This window comes from Anabrus simplex, chromosome 6 (assembly GCF_040414725.1).
Source record: "Anabrus simplex isolate iqAnaSimp1 chromosome 6, ASM4041472v1, whole genome shotgun sequence".
Classification (NCBI taxonomy): Eukaryota; Metazoa; Arthropoda; class Insecta; order Orthoptera; family Tettigoniidae; genus Anabrus; species Anabrus simplex.
Genome location: NC_090270.1, coordinates 231,068,122 through 231,089,597, shown reverse-complemented (window position 1 = coordinate 231,089,597; position 21,476 = coordinate 231,068,122). Strand labels below are relative to the sequence as shown.

Sequence of the window (21,476 nt, the reverse complement as noted above, 5' to 3'; positions counted from 1 at the left end):
CACACAGAGATCTGAAATTTTGACATAGGACAATCGCTTAAAGTTGTAGAACTCCATCTTCGAAAACGGTGCTTTTGCCGTTGTCAACTGTACGTGGACTGTTCAAGAGTTCGAAAGGCAAACACAATGCAGTATACATCTTAGCTCCAAATGGAAGGACATTAATATAGTTTATTCCGAAGCTGTAAGGAAACAATATATTTTGTATTATATAACATGGTTTTTAACATGGTTTGAATATTATTTGTACCATCGATCAACCCGGTATCTTAAGCATTGAAAGTAACAATATAATAAAAGTAAAATAATGTATTTCATGCAATTTACGTCAATAAAGTGTGGGTTAACAAATATCATGCTTTAATATGCTTTTAAATAAAGAGTTTAGAAACATCTAACAGTTGAATTACTAAACGCGGGCAAAGCCGCGGGCACACGCTCGTTTGTTTATATAGGAATGTTGTTTCTCTCTGGCGTATGCCCTCCACTGTGACCTGGTGCAGATCTTTCGAGATGATGCTCTATAGGCGACCTGCGCGTCTGTGAGATTGAGCCCTACCTATGACGATTAATAATGCTGAGGACGGCACAAATGCTCAGCTCCCGAACCAGAATAATCAACCCAGAAAGATTAAAATCCCAGGCCCGGCCGGTAATCGAACCCAGGACCCATTGAATCAACGGCTAGCATGCTAAATATTTGGCCGTGGATCCGGACTGAAGTCGTGTCCTCATCTCGAGGTGCTGCAGTTCTTTATACTCGCACCCCAAATGGAGGTGAACTGTATGTACGTTTCTTAGAAACATGCCAGTCCTTCTGCTATTTTTCTCTAATTGTCAATATTATGGGCAGCTAAGCCAGGACTCATGTTGGTGCAGTACTCTCAGAATAGTACATAGAGTCGATACAAATTTTTACATTACTATAATTACAATCTTTATTGTGCACATTAAAATTAGAAGTGTATGGGCCAACACGGAAAGAAAATTTAGAAGTTACACCTTCATTGTATAACTGGTGCTATTTGCTTTACGTCGCACCGATGCAGATAAGTCTTATGGTGACGATGGGATAGGAAAGGCCTAGGAAGAGGAAGGAAGCGGCCGTGGCCTTAATTAAGGTGTGAAAATGGGAAACCACAAAAAAACATCTTCAGGGCTGCCGACAATGGGGTTCTAACCCACTATCTCCCGATTACTGGATACTAGCCGCACTTAAGCGACTGCAGCTATCGAGCTCGGTCATTGTATAACAATGTAATAACAAGGAAATCCTATATAATCAGTAAGCAAAATCAAAAATAGGTGCGTTGACAGTTTCCTCTTGAAAGCAGGTAATGTAGGAGACAGTCGTATATCTTTTGGTAAGGCATTGGATATATTTTAAGAGTAATGCCATAATAATAATAATAATAATGATAATAATAATAAATTGAAAAGGACTTCGAAAAAAACCACACACGAAATTTCTACAAGAACTTCAAAACAAAGCTAACAGGGTATCAGCCACAAAACCTTTGCTTTAAGAAATTAAATGGGCAATTTGCACTGAACAATCAAGAAAACTGCACCGAACTTGCAAGGTATTTTGAAGAACTGCTTAACTGCCCAGAGCCAACACAAAGATTTCCACCGCAGGAACCTGACTTCACAAACCCAAATTCAGTACCACCGGATGAAGAAGAAATTACCAGACAGATAAAACGACTTAAAATGAATAAAGCTGCAGGTGAGGATGGGATCATAGCAGAAATTCTCAAATCAGCAGGCCCAAATACTATAAAAGAATTCACCGGTATCATCCAAGAGATTTGGGAAACAGAACAAATTCCAGAAGATTGGAAAAGTGCACTAATTCATCCTTTACATAAGAAAGGAGACAGAACAGATGTAAATAACTACAGAGGAATCTCATTGGTATCTGTTGCCTACAAAATTTTATCTCAGTGCCTTCTCGATAGAGCCCAACAGCAACTAGAACCAACAATTGGAGAATATCAAGCAGGTTTCAGACCAGGCCGTTCATGTCCAGAGCAAATTTTGAACCTAAAGTTAATCCTAAGGCATCAGAGAATTTGTAGCAAAAATGTAGTTTGTACTTTTGTTGATTTCAAAAAGGCCTATGATTCAGTTGATCGTCAATCACTGTTTCAGATATTTAAAAGAACAGGGTCTAGACCGGAAAACACTCGCAATTGTAAAAGAGACATTGACAGACACAAAATCTAAGGTTAAATTCATGGGGGAAATCTCAGACCCTTTTCCGATCAAAACAGGAGTAAGACAGGGAGATGGGCTCTCTCCACTACTCTTCAACTGCGTCCTTGAAAAGGTAATACAGGAATGGCGCAAACAGAAGTCTGCCCTCAAGATTGACCAACCAATCACTCTTGGTAGGGGCAAATTAGCAGTAGACTGCCTGGCATTTGCGGACGATCTGGCAATCTTAACTCGTGACGTTTCAACAGCCATAAACCAGATCGAACTCCTGAAAGAAACAGCGGAAAAAGTCGGCCTCCAAATATCGTTTGAAAAAACTGAATACATGACCTGCAGCAAAGAAGCCCCTAAATTCATGGAGACAAAATATGGCAAAATAAAACGGGTCCAGCAATTCAAATATCTCGGTGAAATAATTCAGGAGAATGGAATGGAAACAAAAGCCAATGAAGTTAGACGCCAAAAAATGGAAACTGCGTATAGACTCACCCAAAATATCTATAACAAAAAGTGTCTCTCCAAGCATGCTAAACTAAGACACTATAATACAGTTATTAAACCAGAATGCCTCTATGGATCAGAGACACTAATTTTGAACAGGAAAACTGATCTAGAAAATATTCAGAAAAAGGAACGCAAGATCATTAGAAAAATTTTAGGCCCAAAACTCGTAGATGAACAGTACCGCCTTAGAGGGAAACAGGAAATCAAACAATTTTCTAACATTCACAGCGACATCAGAAAACGCAGATTAAGATTCTTTGGACATATAAAAAGGATGAACCCAGATAGACTTACCAAGCAAATAGTTGAATTTTATGAAAACCGAAGTAAAGCTAAAACGGACACAATAAAATGGATTGGCGAAATTAAAACAGATCTCAAACTGGCAGGAATTACACCTGAAGACATCCAAAGCCGGGTTATCTTCAGAACCAAAGTTCATAAGTGGCAAGTTGACCAAGAGGAAAAACCAAAGAAGAAGACCGGAACAACATGGTCTCAAGAGAGAAAAGAAGCACACAGCAAACGAATGAAGGAAGTGTGGGCACAAAGAAAGGCAAATGCCTGTCTCTAAGTACTTTGCGTAGTCCTAATGGGCTCATTCGCAATATATAATAATAATAATAATAATAATAATAATAATAATAATAATAATGGGGAAAAGAAATCGAAGGTATGAACATTGGTACTCGGGGACAAATAATGAACGTGAAGTGCCTAGGTTTTGCTGATGATCTAGCTATCTTTACCAAGACTAGTGAAGAAACCAGGTATGCCATAGAAAACTTACATGATATAGCAAATAGACAGGCGTCCAAATATCGTATTAGAAGACTCATATCATGGCTAATGGACACCAGAATATCCATAGATCCCCACTACAGACAAATTATGGAACAATCACACAGGTCCCTTCCTTCAAATATCTAGGAGAGATCATTCTACCATCCGGATTGGACAGGAAAGCTAATTTAGAAAGAGCCACCAAACTCCTAAAAGCATACCGAATAACATGGAATCACTACAATAAAAAAGTGTTGTCAGGAAATGCAAAACTTCGGCATTACAGAACTTTTGTTCTTCCGGAAGCTTTGTATGCCTTAGAAGCCACATCTCTAGGAGGCCACTCTAAAATTGATGAATTTGAAAAGCAAGAACGAAAAATTCTTATGAAAGTATATGGCCCCGTTCATATAAATGGTATATGGATGAAAAGAAAAACTGTAGATTTGTTCAAAGCAATGGACAAATTCACAGATACCGTACGCAGGAGACGATTGAAATAAATCTGCTTGGTATAATTAATTCAAAGAAGGTCAAAATTAGCTGGTTAGAGGAAATAAAGCAGGACTTAAAAGAAATGAATATCACAGAAGATACCATCAGGGATCGCAAGGCTTTTGGAACTCTGGTTGTAAAGCACCCGTTCGCGGAAAAGTCTAAAAGAACCACAGCGAAACAATGGTCAGAAGAACGCAAGAAACAGCATAGCGAGTTCATGAAGAGATTTTGGGAGGAGCAGAAAGGAAAACCATCATCAAGCTAACAAGTTCCAACGCGCTCTGTAAACGGGCATAATGAAGAAATAATAATAATAATAATAATAATAATAATAATAATAATAATAATAATAATAATAATAATATGTTTTATTTATTCTGGCAAAGGGATGTACTCCCTTTCTTACACTTAACCAGTCTTAACCTAGAATGTACGTAGAGTACATTAAAAATATATAAATAATGAGTACTACTAAAGAGAAAGTTTAGAAAATATATACATTTCTACAATACACCGAAATATCGCCTTCAATTGAGAGGCGAAGAAAACGATTAGTAAGAAGAAAAAGAAAAAGAAGATCTGTGAAAGGAAGACGGAAATAATGATGAAGAGGCGGAGGAGGAGGTGTTTTCAGGTCATAACTTGATGGTTCATGCATGTTTACCTAGTATTTCGACACATGCATATTTAAAAGCTGAGCTGTTGGACATGCTTCTGACGTCCACTGGTAAGGGATTCCATTGTCGGGCTGCGGTAACGGTGAATGATTTCGTGTAGATTGCTGTTCTGTGTACAGGAAGGGATAAACACATGGTGCTGCAGGATCGGGTATTTTCGTTATGGCCTGTGGAGAGGAGTTTGATGCGATCACGGAGATAGGCTGGTGAGAAGTTTTAAGAATATTATGCAAAAAGCAAAGTGTATTAAGTGTGCGTCGTTCTTGCAGGCGAAGCCACTCGATCCGTGTGTAAGATGGTGTGACATGGTCAGCGTAACGAAGTCCACAGATAAATTTTACACAATCATTCTGAGCACACTGGAATTTCCTTCCCCAGTCTACTCCTAGGTTGTTGTAAAGTATATCGCAATAATCAAAATGAGGTAATGCGAGTTATTCCACAATATTTTTCTTTAGTTTATAAGGGAAAGTAAATTTGAATTTACTGAGACAGTGTAGCGTTCCGTATACTTTTCTACACACAGATATAGTTTGGGCAGACTAGGACGGATGTCCGTCAAATGTTATACCGAGATTTCTTACATTTTGGCTATACTGTATGGGAATACCGCTTATTAACAACTGTGAAAACGCTGTTCGATTGAGTTTGCAAAATAATTTAGGGTAACCAATAATTATTGCCTGGGATTTTGATGGGTTTAATTTGAATCCGTGATTTTTGGCCCATATATCTATGGTCATCAAGTCTTCATTCAGGTGAAGTGTTTTTGAGTGTAGGTTTTCGGGTTTGCTGTGTGTATATATCTGTAAGTCATCTGCGTAAAAGTGGTATTTACAGACTTTTAATCCGGAAGCTATGCCATTTATATACAAAGAGAAAAATAGGGGGCCTAGTACAGATCCTTGTTGTATTCCTACGTCAACCGTACAACCATTGTTGTTATTAAGTACACACTGCCGGCGACCGGTGAGATAGGAACTGACCCACTTGAGTGCACTTGCGGAGAAATTTAAATTATTTAATTTGGATATAAGTATGTCTCTGTCAACAGCGTCGAAAGCTTAACTGAAGTCCAATAACGCTAGAACTGTCAATTGTTTGTTGTCCATAGCTTACCTTATGCCATCAGTCACATGTGTTGATGTACTGCAAGTGGTGTGTCTCGGTCTAAAGCAGGACTGGTGGATGTCGAGGAGATTGTGTTGAGAGTTGGTAATCTGCATGTGAACTATGAATTCTAAAGCTTTTGACAATATGCATAAGATGCTAATCGGCCGATAGTCACCGACGTCCTTTGCCAGTCTTATTTTCGAAGCGGGCGAACTATGGCCATTTTCCATATTTCCGGTTAAGTCCCCTGTTGCGGTGAATAATTTAAGATATTCATCCATGGATAAATGATGTGGTGGAGAATTTTCATGAGCATTTCGTGGCCTATACCATCTACGCCCCTAGCCTTGGTCTTGATGCGTTTTATTGATTCAATCACTTCTTGCGGTGTGACGTGACTGAAGTAAAATTTTTCTCTGCGTGGGGATGGCGTATTATCATATCTATTAATTGTTTTCTCTTTCACGACCGGATTAATTCCCGTTGGCGAGAAGAAGTGGTCGTTTAATTCATCTACGTTAACATTTAGTTCTTTGTTAGATTTCTGGTTATTGATGCCAAAATATTTCATAGATTTCCACATCGTCGCAGGGCGTGCGTCAGGTCTAATCAAGTTATGGGCGTGACGTAGTCTAGCGCTTCGAATTTTAGAGGTCATTTATAAGTGTGGTCGTTTCCTTCCATTGGGTAGTGTTTGTATAGTCTATGAGCAGTGTCTCGTTGATGTTTCGTCGAATGTATTGATCTCTTCTGGATGTTATCAGTACCTGTGGTGTTGTATGGATGGATATTTTCGTTATGCATAGCGAGTTGGATGAACTGTTCTGTTTATCTTGTAAATTATAATTGATGATCCTTTTGTCGTAGTTTCTCAGGTGAAAGCATCGCAATACTTGTAGAGTTGGTTGTGTGTTGATTACGGACAGACCTGTCCTGTCACCAGACATCAGTTATCAATGTTATGTACCGGGCGAGTTGGCCGTGCGCGTAGAGGCGCGCGGCTGTGAGCTTGTATCCGGGAGATAGTAGGTTCGAATCCCACTATCGGCAGCCCTGAAGATAGTTTTCCGTGGTTTCCCATTTTCACACCAGGCAAATGCGTGGGCTGTACCTTAATTAAGGCCACGGCCGCTTCCTTCCAACTCCTAGGCCTTTCCTATCCCATCGTCGCCATAACACCTATCTGTGTCGGTGCGCCGTAAAGCCCCTAGCACAAGATTGCGGACAGTGTCGATTGCGGACACCTCATTAACAGTCTCGATTGCAGGCACAAACTGTTTGGGTAGAGTGCCATCTCGTTCCAGGGTTATATTTTCTACCTCTCTTCCACCCGTCTTACCGTTCCAGTTCTGCTCTAGTCGTCATACAGAACGTTAGCTCTACCACTGTGTTGAACTTTTACTTCGTTTGCTTCTTTCTTTTCATTAATCATTGTTGTGCTATTATGGAATTTATTGTGGCGGGGAAAGGTAAGCCATGTGCTTCATTGCATGGTTATAGTTACAGACAGTTTAGAATTAGTAAAAATTATGTTACCACATGGATTTATTTGAAGGAGAAAACGAAGACGTGCAAAGGAAAAATATGTACTAAAGGTATGGAACAGAACTTAATTTTAACAGATTCCAATAATATGTATACCTCTCTATTAAGTTCCAAGTTTGATTCATTTAAACTTCAGGTGCAAATGTGTTTAAAATACACTATATTTACTATATGTGACCCAATTTCATTTTTTCCAAGTTGAGCCACACGGGAGGCTTACCTCAAAAATAAGCGAGGTGTTCTAAATGAAAGGGGGCGTGGGGAACACGCAGTCGCAGTTAGCTCTAACAGTTAACCTTAACGCACTTGCGCTAGTAATAAAAGTACAATATAGATGCTTTATTTCACGAAGGCTCTTCTATAGGAAATAGTGTTTGCAATCTAGGCACATCGAGATTATGAATGAGGTACCCACAATCAAGACTTTCGGCAATAAAGGCGCAACTGAAAGGTCAACATTCTGGAACGAGCTGGCAGCCTTCTCAAATATTTTGTGTCCGCAATCGAGACTGTTCGCAATCGCGACGACACCGTAGAGCTGGTGTAAGTATAGCTAACGGAAAACCGGGCGAGTTGGCCGTGCCTTTAGAGGCGCGGAGCTGTGAGATTGCATCCGGGAGATAGTGGGTTCGAACCCCGCTGTCGGTAGCCCTGAAGATGGTTTCCCGTGGTTTCTCATTTTTACACCTGGCATAAGACCTATCAGTGTCGGTGCGACGTAAAGAAAAATTGTAAAGCTAACGTAAAAAGTATGTTCGAATCTTTTCTGTGCAGAATTTCAACAAATTCAAATAGATCGTTATTGCAGCATGTCCATATGTGTATCTAGTAAGTGATATGGCTTTAGATTAGAGTATAATATATTGGCTTTAACAACTTGTTATTTAATTTGTACTTTAGTCTGTTAAGAACACCAATAGCGGAGGTAATATTTTACGTAGTGCAGTAAGCTTCTCCTTCGATGAAAGTGATTCATCAAAATACTCTAAACATGTATTAGCGTGAATTCTAGGAAATGAGTATTCAAAGAACTGCAGATCAATATCCATCTATGTTTCATTTACTGACTGATTTAATGATATCTTTTAATTAGTTTTTCTTAAGTTAATTGTTAACTGAGATGTAAAATAATACAGGTGGAAACCTTTAGCTTTTGTTTTACGAGGGTTGGGGCAAAAGTCATGGCAACTATTTTTTTCTTGAAGATACCAGTCCGGTTGGAAAATGTGACATATACAGACGAAATGACAAGATGTTAACTACATGTGTGGACAATGAATAGCACTGGAATATCGTAACACACGAATTTATTACGGTAGTATACAGGGCAATATGGCCTTCCCGGTGCAACAGAATGACACCACAGTACACATAAAGTTGACATGACAAACCTTGGCCTAAAGACACTCAAAGTAGTCCCCTGCTACTGATACCACACGCTGCCAACGATGTGGGAGTTGCCGAATACCATCTGCCTCAGCATTTGCCGCACCATGTGTGAATCGGGTCACCTGTTGGCGCACAGCATTAGCAATGTCCTCTCGTGTTACAAACCGCCGACCACGTAGTGGTTCCTTAATTGCGAATGAGATGAAAGTCACAGGGCGAAATGTCGGGAGAGTACGGTGGGTGCTCCAATTCTTCCGATCCCCAACGTCGCAGTAGCTGCCATACACACTCTGCTTTTTGTGGTTTTGCATTGTTGTGCAGGATTATTGCACTCTCCACAAGATCCAGGAGCTGCTCGATGACGGCACGTGCCACGTCGGTCCGCACACTGACAGGTTGTCCCGAACGTTACTCATCACTGGTTGACACACGTCCGTGCTGAAACTTTCCTACCCACCGTGCTACTGTACGGTATGGTAGGGCATTATTCCAAAGGCTTCCACTAATTCACTGTGACATTCCATCGCATTTCTCCCTCGGAGAACGGCTATTTTGATGTAAGCGCGCTGCTCAACACGGGTTACGTCCATCTCGCACGACACCAACTGACTGATTTCACAGCCCTCGCTGCGCTAACTATCAGCTATCACAGAGTTACCTGTTTTTCTGCATACACACTATGTCTGCAGAATTTCCACACGACACATAAACGTTTGTGATCCGTTCACATATCATACATACATACATTATCATTATAGACTGTTATGCCTTTCAGCGTTCAGTCTGCAAGCCTCTGAGAATTTACTAAACGTCGCCACAATCCTCGATTTGCAACTAGTGTTGTGGCCTCATTTAGTTCTATACCTCTTATCTTTAAATCGTTAGAAACAGAGTCTAACCATCGTCGTCTTGGTCTCCCTCTACTTCTCTTACCCTCCATAACAGAGTCCATTATTCTCCTAGGTAACCTATCCTCCTCCATTCGCCTCACATGACCCCACCACCGAAGCCGGTTTATGCGTACAGCTTCATCCATCGAGTTCATTCCTAAATTAGCCTTTATCTCCTCATTCCGAGTTCCCTCCTGCCATTGTTCCCACCTGTTTGTACCAGCAATCATTCTTGCTACTTTCATGTCTGTTACTTCTAACTTATGAATAAGATATCCTGAGTCCACCCAGCTTTCGCTCCCATAAAGCAAAGTTGGTCTGAAAACAGACCGATGTAAAGATAGTTTCGTCTGGGAGCTGACTTCCTTCTTACAGAATACTGCTGATCGCAACTGCGAGCTCACTGCATTAGCTTTACTACACCTTGATTCAATCTCACTTACTATATTACCATCCTGGGAAAACACACAACCTAAATACTTGAAATTATCGACCTGTTCTAGCTTTGTATCACCAATCTGACATTCAATTCTGTTGAATTTCTTACCTACTGACATCAATTTAGTCTTCGAGAGGCTAATTTTCATACCATACTCATTGCACCTATTTTCAAGTTCCAAGATGTTAGACTGCAGGCTTTCGGCACAGTCTGCCATTAAGACCAAGTCGTCAGCATAGGCCAGGCTGCTTACTACATTTCCACCTAACTGAATCCCTCCCTGCCATTTTATACCTTTCAGCATATGATCCATGTAAACTACAAACAGCAAAGGTGAAAGATTACAGCCTTGTCTAACTCCTGTAAGTACCCTGAACCAAGAACTCATTCTGCCATCAATTCTCACTGAAGCCCAATTGTCAACATAAATGCCGTTCACATATCTACAAGAAAAAAAGTAGTAGCCACGACTTTTGCCCCAATCCTCGTACATTAATTTGCTCTTCAATACGGAATAATAAGAAATGTATTACCTATGAACTGAGAGGTAACAATGAAATATATGGCTGCATCATCTTTTCAAGGATATTCTTACATTTATCAAGTTAAAATACATTGGTATCGTCAGCAAATAAAGATAATCGCCCGTGTTGAAGTCTCAATGACTAGAAATCATTTATGAAATTAGGAAACAAAATAGTTCCAAGAACTGAGCTCTGAGGTACTCCTGTTTTAACGGTGAGATACTGTTTATAATGTTGCAAGATACAACTTGTCCTCTTTCATTAAGATAATCGAAGAACCAGTTCAAATCTAGACTATGAACTTTAGCTGCATGAAGTTGTTTCATTAATAAATTATGCTCAGCAGTGTCAAAGTCGATGATCCTTCCTGAGGCTAATGTTCCTGAATCTAAAGATAACTGAATTTTAATAACAATGTCTTCAGTTGTATTTTATGTTCTTTAATTGGCCAAAAACCCGCTTTGATTTTGATATAAATATTGTCTGAGCAAAAAAACCAAGCAGCCCATCTTTAACTATATTTCCTGAAAATTTCGGTAAAACTGGAAGTTAAAAAATGGATGCATACTTATTAATATCACTTTTATCCAGTCCTTTATATGTAAGTACTTACTTGAAATATTTTCCATTGTATAGGTACTTTTCCCTCACTAAATGTTTTATTAATTAACTCAGCAATGTGAGAAATTATACAAGGGGATAATTTCTTAATGACATTTTTTCTGATGCCGTAACCGTCGCAGCTACTAAAAAATGAAAAGTCCACAGCCTGTTTCCAGTCATTCGACCGGGTCAGGAATGGAATGGAGTGGAAGGAATGAAGCCCCATCTAGCGGCGAGGATAGGAATTGTGCTGGCTCCCGAAGCCTGTTGCACTCCTTTGGGACAATGGTTAATGACTGACAGATGAAATGAAATCATATTGGAGAGTGTTGCTCGAACGGACGATAACAGGGAAAACCGGAAGGCCCGGAGAAAACCCAGTCTCGCCTTCGCTTTGTCCAGCAAAAATCTCACATGGAATGACCGGGATTTAGAGACTACTGCTGTTGTTTAGTTTACTGATGATATTTAATACTTCTGACTCAGCAGTGGGACGCAATGAAAGTGAATCACGAGGTCCATTTCCTCAAGTACAAAAGTTACTAATATGATTTTTGACAGAAAGTTTGTTACCAATACTTGTACAGTAATCCTTAAATATAATTTAGATGCATTTTGGATTTGTGATCATTTTATTCAGTGTCCGTAGGTTTAGTTGTTTACTACTACCATGGTTGTCAGTGGCCAAAATTTCATAAACTATTTTCCAATGGTTATTTGTATTATTTCATCATCATCATCATCTGTTTACCCTCCAGGTTCGGATTTTTCCTCGGACTTAGCGAGGGATCCCACCTCTACCACCTCAAGGGCAGTGTTCTGGAGCTTCAGACTCTTGGTCGTTGGATACAACTGGGAAGTATGACCAGTACCTCGCCCAGGCGGCCTCACCTGCTATGCTAAACAGGGGCCTTGTGGAGGGATGGGAAGATTGGAAGGGATAGGCAAGGAAGGGGGAAGGAGGCGGCCGTGGCCTTAAGTTAGGTACCATCCCAGCATTCGCCTGGAGGAGAAGTGGGAAACCACGGAAAACCACTTCCAGGATGGCTGAGGTGGGAATCGAACCCACCTCTACTCAGTTGACCTCCCGAGGTTGAGTGGACCCCGTTCCAGCCCTCGTACCACTTTTCAAATTTCGTGGCAGAGCCGGGAATCGAACCCGGGCCTCCGGGGGCGGCAGCTAATCACGCTAACCACTACACCACAGAGGCGGACTATTTGTATTATTTAACCAATAAAAATAAAAGAATACTATAGTTTTCTTTTCAGTTTAGTATCATTTGTAGAAATATTTTTTTAAATCATGAATTAGTTCTTCTGAATAATAGCCACATCACATTTTATCAAATATTTTATTTTGTTTAAATAACTTTCATTCATTACATCCCTGGCCCGGTCAATGACTGGAAAACAGGTTTTAGGTTTTTATTTTCGATTTCAAAATTCATGTGTCATCCATGGGCAACGCGATTTGTCACAATTACATTGCCTTATCGAAATCTGTCAGTATCGAAAATCAAACCCTGACCACCGAGAACGGCAGCTAATACTGCTAACCGTTACGCTACGGAGGCGGACAACAATATAACTTCTCAACCATGATTCAACTCCTGTTTAAATACCTGGTTAATATTTACCTGTTAAATTATTTAAATATATTCCTTTCTTTACAATATTCAGAAGTTTAACAGTAACAGCATTTCCATTATTACTTGATTTCTATATCCCTGTACTCTGGTCACCATTTCCTATTTCACCCATTTTCCCTGAATATACCTCTATAAATCACCCCCTAATTTATACATACCCAAGCCGTTCAAGTGAAGGCCATCTGAGTGCAGATCCCTGTCTCCTAAACACCCATTAGAGTAAGAAATATATCACTCTCAGTTTCCCGCATACCTACTTTATATTCTCATTTTAACCGCCGATCACTCCTCATCACACTGATAATAATCTCCGCTCCTTTAAACTTCTCCCACGCTGTCATAACCTGACCTCATGCATCTCCATAATAATAATGATTATTAGAGGTCAGGTCCTTAAGCTCTAAGAGGTTGGAATGCACACTTATTTGGCAACTAGCAAGTGACATCTACCTCGCTCTCCTGTTAGGTAGGAAGATTGCATAAATTGTAAGGGTTTTAACAGGCCGCATTCCTAATTCCCCTTTCAAGATGGCGCATAGTGCAGTTTACTTGTGAAGTCGCTCCGCTTATCACCAGCCGTATCCTCACGTAAACTAACAATTAGTTATTGCAAGTGATAGTAACTGTTGAGTAAGTGTAACGTCACCGCCTTGAGTTAACATCATGACTCTCAAGGCAGTACAATCAAAGGTATCTTCATTTGAAGAACGAATGAACGAGTTTCAGAAACGACTGGAACAAGCGACCATGGCTGCAGGCAGGGACACCAACCGCGCGGAACAACTGGTCGCTCTGTACTCGGACTTCCGTGAATTTCAGGCATCTATAAGTGCTGAGCTTGAATCCATCAAGCAAGAACTCTCGACACTTCAGCTGAGAGCTAACAAGCAATACGAAATACTGGATGCTCAGGAGCAATACTCAAGGAGGAATTGCCTTCTTCTTCACGGTGTTAATGAGTGTCCTAATGAGGATACAGCTGTAAAGGTACTAAACACTGTGAAGGAGAAACTGAACATTGAACTGACAATGGCCAGCATTGACAGGTGCCACAGGCTTGGAGGTCGTAAGAGGACAGTGGCAGACGCAGTGGCTAATGGGAAGAGACCCATAATAGTAAAATTTGTTAGGTAGCATGAGCGAGAAGCAGTGTGGCGTGCTAAACGAGCTTTAAAGGGTACCCAGTTGTTAATAACAGAGTCCCTTACTCAGACGAGGAAGGAGATGCTTCGCAAAGCCAGGGAATGTGTGGGCAGGCGAGCTTGGTCACAGGATGGATGTATCATTTTAATGGACGGTGGCGGCAAAAAGTATTTTGTAAATACACCTGCTGAACTAGATTCTGTTCTACAAAGGCTTGGTGCAGAGATGAACTGATTAGTCCACAATGGCTGTATTATACCATAGTTATTTTAGGATAGGTTTATATTATAGTGCGTGTGCCTCAGTTCAGTTAATTTTTATGTGTGTGTGTTTGAGTGCAAGTATAAGTTGGCAATACATATATAGAGATATGAAACAGCACAGCTCGATAGTGCAACTGCTTGTTATGAATAAGTGTTTTTGTAAGTGTATTATGTGTGCGTCTGTGTGTGTCAGTGGTAGTCAGTGTAAGCATTTATCAGGATGTCGAGGTAAGTTGCATGATATTACTGTTATACTATTTCGTCAACATTCCGTTATTCAGCTGATCCAGAGCTCTGCACCTGACACTGACCTTGCCAACATTCCCCCTCTCACACCGTCACCTCTCACCACCGGGTTGCTCCTCAAACAGGCATTATCTCCCTCTACCAACTGTTTACAGTGCTGCCATGTCAACGCACTCTCCTTGGTAGCGCACTTCGACGAAGTTCAAGCCATAGTGAGGGAAAATAATATCCATATTTTTGCTATTAGCGAAAGCTGGCTTACACCGAGCATACCCTCTGGTATGGTACAACTTGACCGGTATTCCCTCTTACGGCATGATAGATCCGATGGCAGAAGAGGAGGTGGGGTGGCCTTGTACTGCAGAAACGATTTAAAAAGCCGGGTGATATGTGTATCTAACAATACACAGCTAGGGCCAGAATTCATGTTTGTTGAAGTCATTATTAACCAACAGAAACTCCTTATAGTTATTGTATACAAGCCGCCCAAAATAACAAATATGACTGAATTCGAAGTTCGTTTACTTGACCTACTGCCTAGTTACGAGCATATTATTACCATAGGTGACTTCAACATTAACCTACTTACTAAAACGCACGAAACTAAACAATTTATTGACATGTTTTCTTCCTGTGATATGACCATCCTCCACTTACAGCCTACTAATCACATTTACACAGAAAACTACGAAACACACACGCTCATTGACCACATTGTGACAAATAACCCAAACAAAGTTATAACTCATGGCCAGTTACCAGTCCCAACCATCTCCACTCATGACCTTATCTACCTATCCTACTCCCTTCGAATGCCAAAATATAAACCTAAGTATGTTATTTACAGAAACACAAAAGACATTGATATTGACGAGTTAAGATATGACGCTTACAATCTACCCTGGAATGACATACTATTATTGGACGATATAGACGCGAAAGTAGACAAGTTTAACTCCCTTGCAATCACTCTGTACGATAAACACGCCCCTAAGCGACAGATAAAAATTACTCGCCCATCTTGTCCCTGGCTAAATAATGAAATTAAAAACACGATGGCCCACCGCGATACACTTTACCGCCGCTTTAAACGAACTCGTGACCAAAGTGACTTCGAAAATTATCGGGTCCTTAGAAATAGAGTTAAACAGTTCGTTAGAAACCGTAAATTTACTTACTTGCAAAACATGACTGCAAACATGAATTCTGGCAGTGCTTGGAACACGCTTCGTTCCCTAGGCATAGGGAAACCTCAGCAACAACCTCATGTGCCAGACATACCACTCGATAAGTTAAATGAAGTTTTTACTGAAGAAAGAACACCACCTAATGTACTAAATTCCCCAAACTCAGTACCCGACTTCGTTGTGAACCCTTTACCTGACCAAGAACATTTTACATTTCGCCCCGTTACTGCTAATAAAGTTAAAAAGGTATTATATTCTATCAAATCAAAAGCCAGAGGAGTGGATGATATCCCTATAACTTTCTTACACAACATTATTGGTGCTGTTTTACCAATTATTACCCACATTTTTAACTACTGCCTTAAAAATGGAACCTTTCCTTCACTATGGAAACTAGCCAACGTTATCCCTGTGCCTAAGAAGCCTGACCCCTCCCTACCATCCGACTACCGACTAATTTCTATCTTACCTGCGATTTCCAAAGCACTCTAGCGTCTGGTTCATGAGCAGGTGTTGGAATACCTAAACAACCATTCTCTGCTAGACCAATTGCAATCTGGCTTCAAGAAGGGACACAGCACAGCAACTGCCCTGCTTAAAGTGACTGATGACATACGACACGCAATGGACCAAAGACTGCTGACAGTACTTACTCTCCTCGATTTCAGTAGCGCATTTGATACTATAAACATCCAGACTCTACTAAATAAGATGCAATCTTACTACTTCGATCAACGAACTATTAATTTCTTTTCATCGTACCTCAAAAATCGCGCGCAACGAATCATAACCCTTGATCAAACCTCTCACTGGCTAACCAGGAAGGAAGGCACGCCGCAGGGTAGTGTCTTAGGCCCATTGCTCTTTATTTTGTACATAAACGACATTTCATCTAATTTAAAGAATTGTAGCTACCATCTTTATGCGGACGACTTACAAATTTATTGTCACTGTAAGACCTCTGACTTGCCTCATTCCATAACAGGCATCAATGCTGACCTTCAGCAACTTAAACTTAATGCTTACTCCTTGAAAAATTCCCTCCTTCTTAACCCCTCCAAGACACAAGCAATCCTTATTGGCTCTCAAAAATTGTTGGCCACACTACGGTACGAAACTATTCCTCCAGTTATACTGAATGGTAGAGTTATTCCATTCAGCCTAACTGTGAGAAATCTTGGAGTGACAATGAACGAAACATTAAATTGGACTGAATATATTAAGAATGTGTGTAAAAAAATATTTTCGATACTCCATTCGGTTAAAAGAAACAGCGATATTCTACCTTGTAATGTGCGAGTCAAACTCATGCAAGCGCTAGTGCTTCCCGTCCTCGACTACTGTGACGTCATTCTGGTAGACGCAACAAAAGAGCAGACTTTGAAACTTCAGCGAGCGCTTAATTGTTGCCTTAGATTTATATACAGTCTGGGTTATGATACGCATGTCACCCCATACTATCACACTATTTCAAGGCTGAAACCTGACAAACGACGAACGTATCACATACTGATACAGATATACAGACTGCTCTCTGAAGACAGACCACTATACATTTCATCCCAGCTTAAGTAGTTGTCCTCCTTTCACAGCAGTAATACCCGCTCTGGTTCCTCCCTTTCTATTCCTGTCCACCGATCCTCTATGTACAACAATTCCTTTGTTGTGGCGGGTTCTAGACTTTGGAATTCCCTGCCAGTCAGTGTCAGAAATTCCACCTCATTACCTAAATTCAAGTCTGCTTGCCGAGACTACCTGCTAAATGCAGCTGACTAACTTGTATGACTGGAAGATCGAATGAATGTGAGTTAGAAAAGTGTAATGTATTTTTGTGTAGGTTATGATTTACTGTATAATATGATGTACTCAAACTGTATCACTACAGTGGTTAAGTGTAAGAGAGCGCCAAGAGCCCTAACTTCGCCACCTACAAAGGCATAATAAATAAATAAATAAATAAATAAATAAATAAATAAATAAATAAATAAATAAATAAATAAATAAATAAATAAATAAATAAATAAATATTTATGTAAATCTCAATGCAGACCCTTTGTGCGGGCTAGAGAATACTTAGTATTCGCTTAGATAAGTTTGCATTCTAACCTATTAGGGGTTAAACATCCTGGCTGTAATAATAATAATAATAATAATAATAATAATAATAATAATAATAATAATAATAATAAAAACTAAGACGCAAGGAAAATCCAGCAAATGCATGAGAGAGACAGCAGCAAATAAACGCCTCTGGAAACAGAAACACAGTTACTGATTTTGCGATAATCAGCAGCTGGAGTCGTAGCAATCCACCAACAAACACTTCTGCACGGAATGAATCCACCATACTTCATCTATCAGTAACTACAGAATGCAGGTATATACTGGATAGTTGAAGTCGACGAACAAAATTCATGAAAACTGATGGGTCTAATGAAACTTCTGGGTGTAATAATCCGACTGTTACCGAAAAATGACGAATGGAATAATAATAATAATAATAATAATAATAATAATAATAATAATAATAATAATAATAATTGTTTACAAATTGCTTTACGTCTCACCGACAAAGATAGGTCTTATGGCAACGATGGGATAGGAAAAGGCTAGGAGTGGGAAGGAAGCAACCGTGACCTTAATTAAGGTACAACCCCAGCATTTTACCTGGTGTGAAGATGGCATCTTCAGGGCTGCCGACAGTGGGTTCGAACCCATCATCTCCCGAATGCAAGGTGATAGCTCCGTGACCCAAGCCACGTGACAGCTAGCTCGATAATAATGTTAAGAATAACCTCGGCACACCTAGTAAAAAAACTGAAGAAGTCTTAACGAAAGTTCGAACAGAATGGAGGTGGTAAAGATACTGAATGGTAGAACAGTACCTTATCTGGGTTACATGTTTCGTTTTTTGTTATTTTGCTTTACGTCGCACCGACACAGATAGGTCTTATGGGGACGATGGGACGGGAAAGGGCTAGGAATGAGAAGGAAGCGGCTGTGGCCTTAATTAAGATACAGCCCCAGCATTTGCCTGGTGTGAAAATGGGAAACCACGGAAAACCATCTTCAGGACTGCCGACAGTGGGATTCGAACCCACTATCTCCCTGATGCGAGCTCACAGCTGCGCGCTCCTAACCGCACGGCCAACTCGCCCGGTATCTGGGTTATAAACCGAGTGGGAGAACTAACTGCAGTTAATAAAAAAAGACAAGATGGAGGGCTGTGTGGAGGAATAGTGGTGGTGGTAGAGGTGGTGATGGTTCGCCAATGATCTCATCTTAAGCAAAACTGGAAGAGTTCGGAACCTTTAAGCAGTGAGGGTATAGACTGACCAAAGAGAAGGGTTATTTAGTGCGTGAAAATGGATGATTCTCCAGGTCTCGACAACCTCCGGGTCAGAAGGAAACAAGGATTGACCGAGAGAGTTCGGATAGGAAATAAAAAGTGAGGTAGCTGGTACAAGTGAGTGATGAACTATGCATGGATTTGTCCTAGTTGATGTTAAATGGTCAATAGAGTTTGTTAGTATTCGAACGAATTGTCTCTCAGATATGAACTAAAAAGTGGTTCTTAAAACACGAAGGCCTCACGTCCAGCCCTTAAGAGTACAACATCCCAGTTATGTTTCTCCTGAGTTGAGCTGCTTATAACTAGAGCCCGGGTTTCCATGGAAATGCATGTTCCTAAATAAGCTGGTTACACTTCTGAAACTTTGCAAATATTCGTTTTATGACTAACCAATTCCAAACAACCGTACTTTTTCCGTGCATGTTTGCATGTTTTGGCCTTTTTGGGAAAAAATTCATGCATAATGCATATTTTGAAGATTTTGGAATTAGTAGCGAATAATTTGACATTTATATTGTATTATATTATATGACTTTTCTTCTGACTTTGACGCATATATTATGTTAATTTGCATGATAGTGCCTTTTCTGAACATGGATTTGCAGAATTTAGGAACGTACATCCACGTTATTTGTTTATTACTGAGAGAGAAAGAAAATGTATTCTTGATATATTACTTCACAACCAAAGTTAGATGCATAGAGGTGCCATAATCCAGTTAGCTAAGCACGTTCTTTTCTGTTGCTTGAATAAACATTGACATAAGCGGGAAGGCCCCCCGTCGACCTCTCTAATCCTTAGAAATAAGGTGTCCCAGTAAAAACTAACCGTAAATTTGGGGTTGCTAAATGTTATTCCTTGTTTCGTCTATGTTAGACGAAGATATCAAAACTTCAATCATACTTCTGTAACGACGCGTTTCTGAGATAGCAGCTTACAAACCTTGGTTTTGCAGTGAATCCTGTTTTCTTTTCCTGGAATTATCTACCCCGAACTCCGAACTCTCACTGTTCGCATGTCTGAGGCCAAAATAACTGAGAAAAGAAGGGAGTTAAAAAACAGCACGCTTACACGCTTCAAATTGCAATTTAGTGTTGGACTCTTGCTGTGAAGTGTTGGTGTCATGCCAGCTATTGAAATGAAATGGCGTATGGCTTTTAGTGCCGGGAGAGTCCGAGGACAAGTTCGGCTCGCCAGATGCAGGTCTTTTGATTTGACTCCTATAGGCGACCTGCGCGTCCTGATGGATGAAATGATGATGAAGACGACACATACACCCAGCCCCCGTGCCAGCAAATTTAACCAATTATGGTTAAAATTCCCGACCCTGCCGGGAATCGAACCCGGGACCCCTGTGGCCAAAGGACAGCACGCTAACAATTTAGCCATTAAAAGTATACGAAGAGACCTCGTGTCTAAATGGATTGAGGTAAGAAAATTTTTAGTTTAATTTCGAAACGAGATAACCACCGAGCTCGATAGCTGCAGTCGTTTAAGTGCGGCCAGTATCCAGTATTCGGGAGATAGTAGGTTCGAACCTCACTGTCGGCAGCCCTGAAAAATGGTTTTCCATGGTTTCCCATTTTCACACCAGGCAAATGCTGGGGCTGTACCTTAATTAAGGCCACGGCCGCTTCCTTCCCACTCCCAGCCCTTTCCTCTCCCATCGTCGCCATAAGACCTATCTGTGTCGGTGCGACGTAAAGCAACTAGCAAGGAAAAAAAAGAGATAACCAGATATACTTCGTCCTAAATGTCTTCATTTAAGTATGAACCTGTCACTTCTTGTGACGTAGAAAGATCATTTTCCCGTGTTCAGCAACGTTCTGTCAGATAAACGAATGAACTTAAATGAAGAAAATATGGAGAAATTAGTTGTTGTACAATGTTTCAAACGGAAGTGAAAATATAACAATGTGGAACTAAATTTTGATAGTGCATATTTTCCACTTGATTGTGCGTGTTTCGTCATATGATGTTGCATGAATGCATGCATATTTCGAGACTTGATAGTGCATGGAAATCCGGGCTCTACTTATAACAATCGAAGATCGTATAAATCTTCCAAATGAACAGAGAATCTTGTGAAGCGACACTTACCAGGACAAGGCACGTCTACTCGAAGCCGAGTTCTTCACAAAATGGCCAACTCCACACGACGAAGGAGAGTGAGGGCCGATAGTATAAGCCTTGTTGGGTAACCCTTTATCACCGGTTACTAGGCTAATGGCTATGATACCATTGCTGCCACGTACGGTTTCAAGGTGTTTGGGCTGAGGCAGGAAACCTTATCATCTGTCTTATCACTATACCCGGTCACTTATTGTTGTAAACAGGAGCTACAACTTCATAACCATCCATACACGTATTTACCACATTTTCCCACAGCTGCAGGGTCGTGGGTGAGAACTGTGTCGAATTTGGACCTTATTTAGGCTCTGATGTCCTTTC

General features: G+C 40.5%; 1 protein-coding gene across 1 annotated transcript in view; it reads right to left on the bottom strand.

The window, feature by feature from the left end:
- LOC136875944 (cytochrome P450 9e2) overlaps positions 1-21,476 on the bottom strand; it is a 152,545-nt gene that overhangs the window by 117,601 nt on the left and 13,468 nt on the right. The window contains exon 3 of the mRNA XM_068228271.1: positions 21,126-21,298. Coding sequence (XP_068084372.1) covers positions 21,126-21,298 — 173 coding nt within the window. The remainder of the gene's footprint in view (positions 1-21,125; positions 21,299-21,476) is intronic.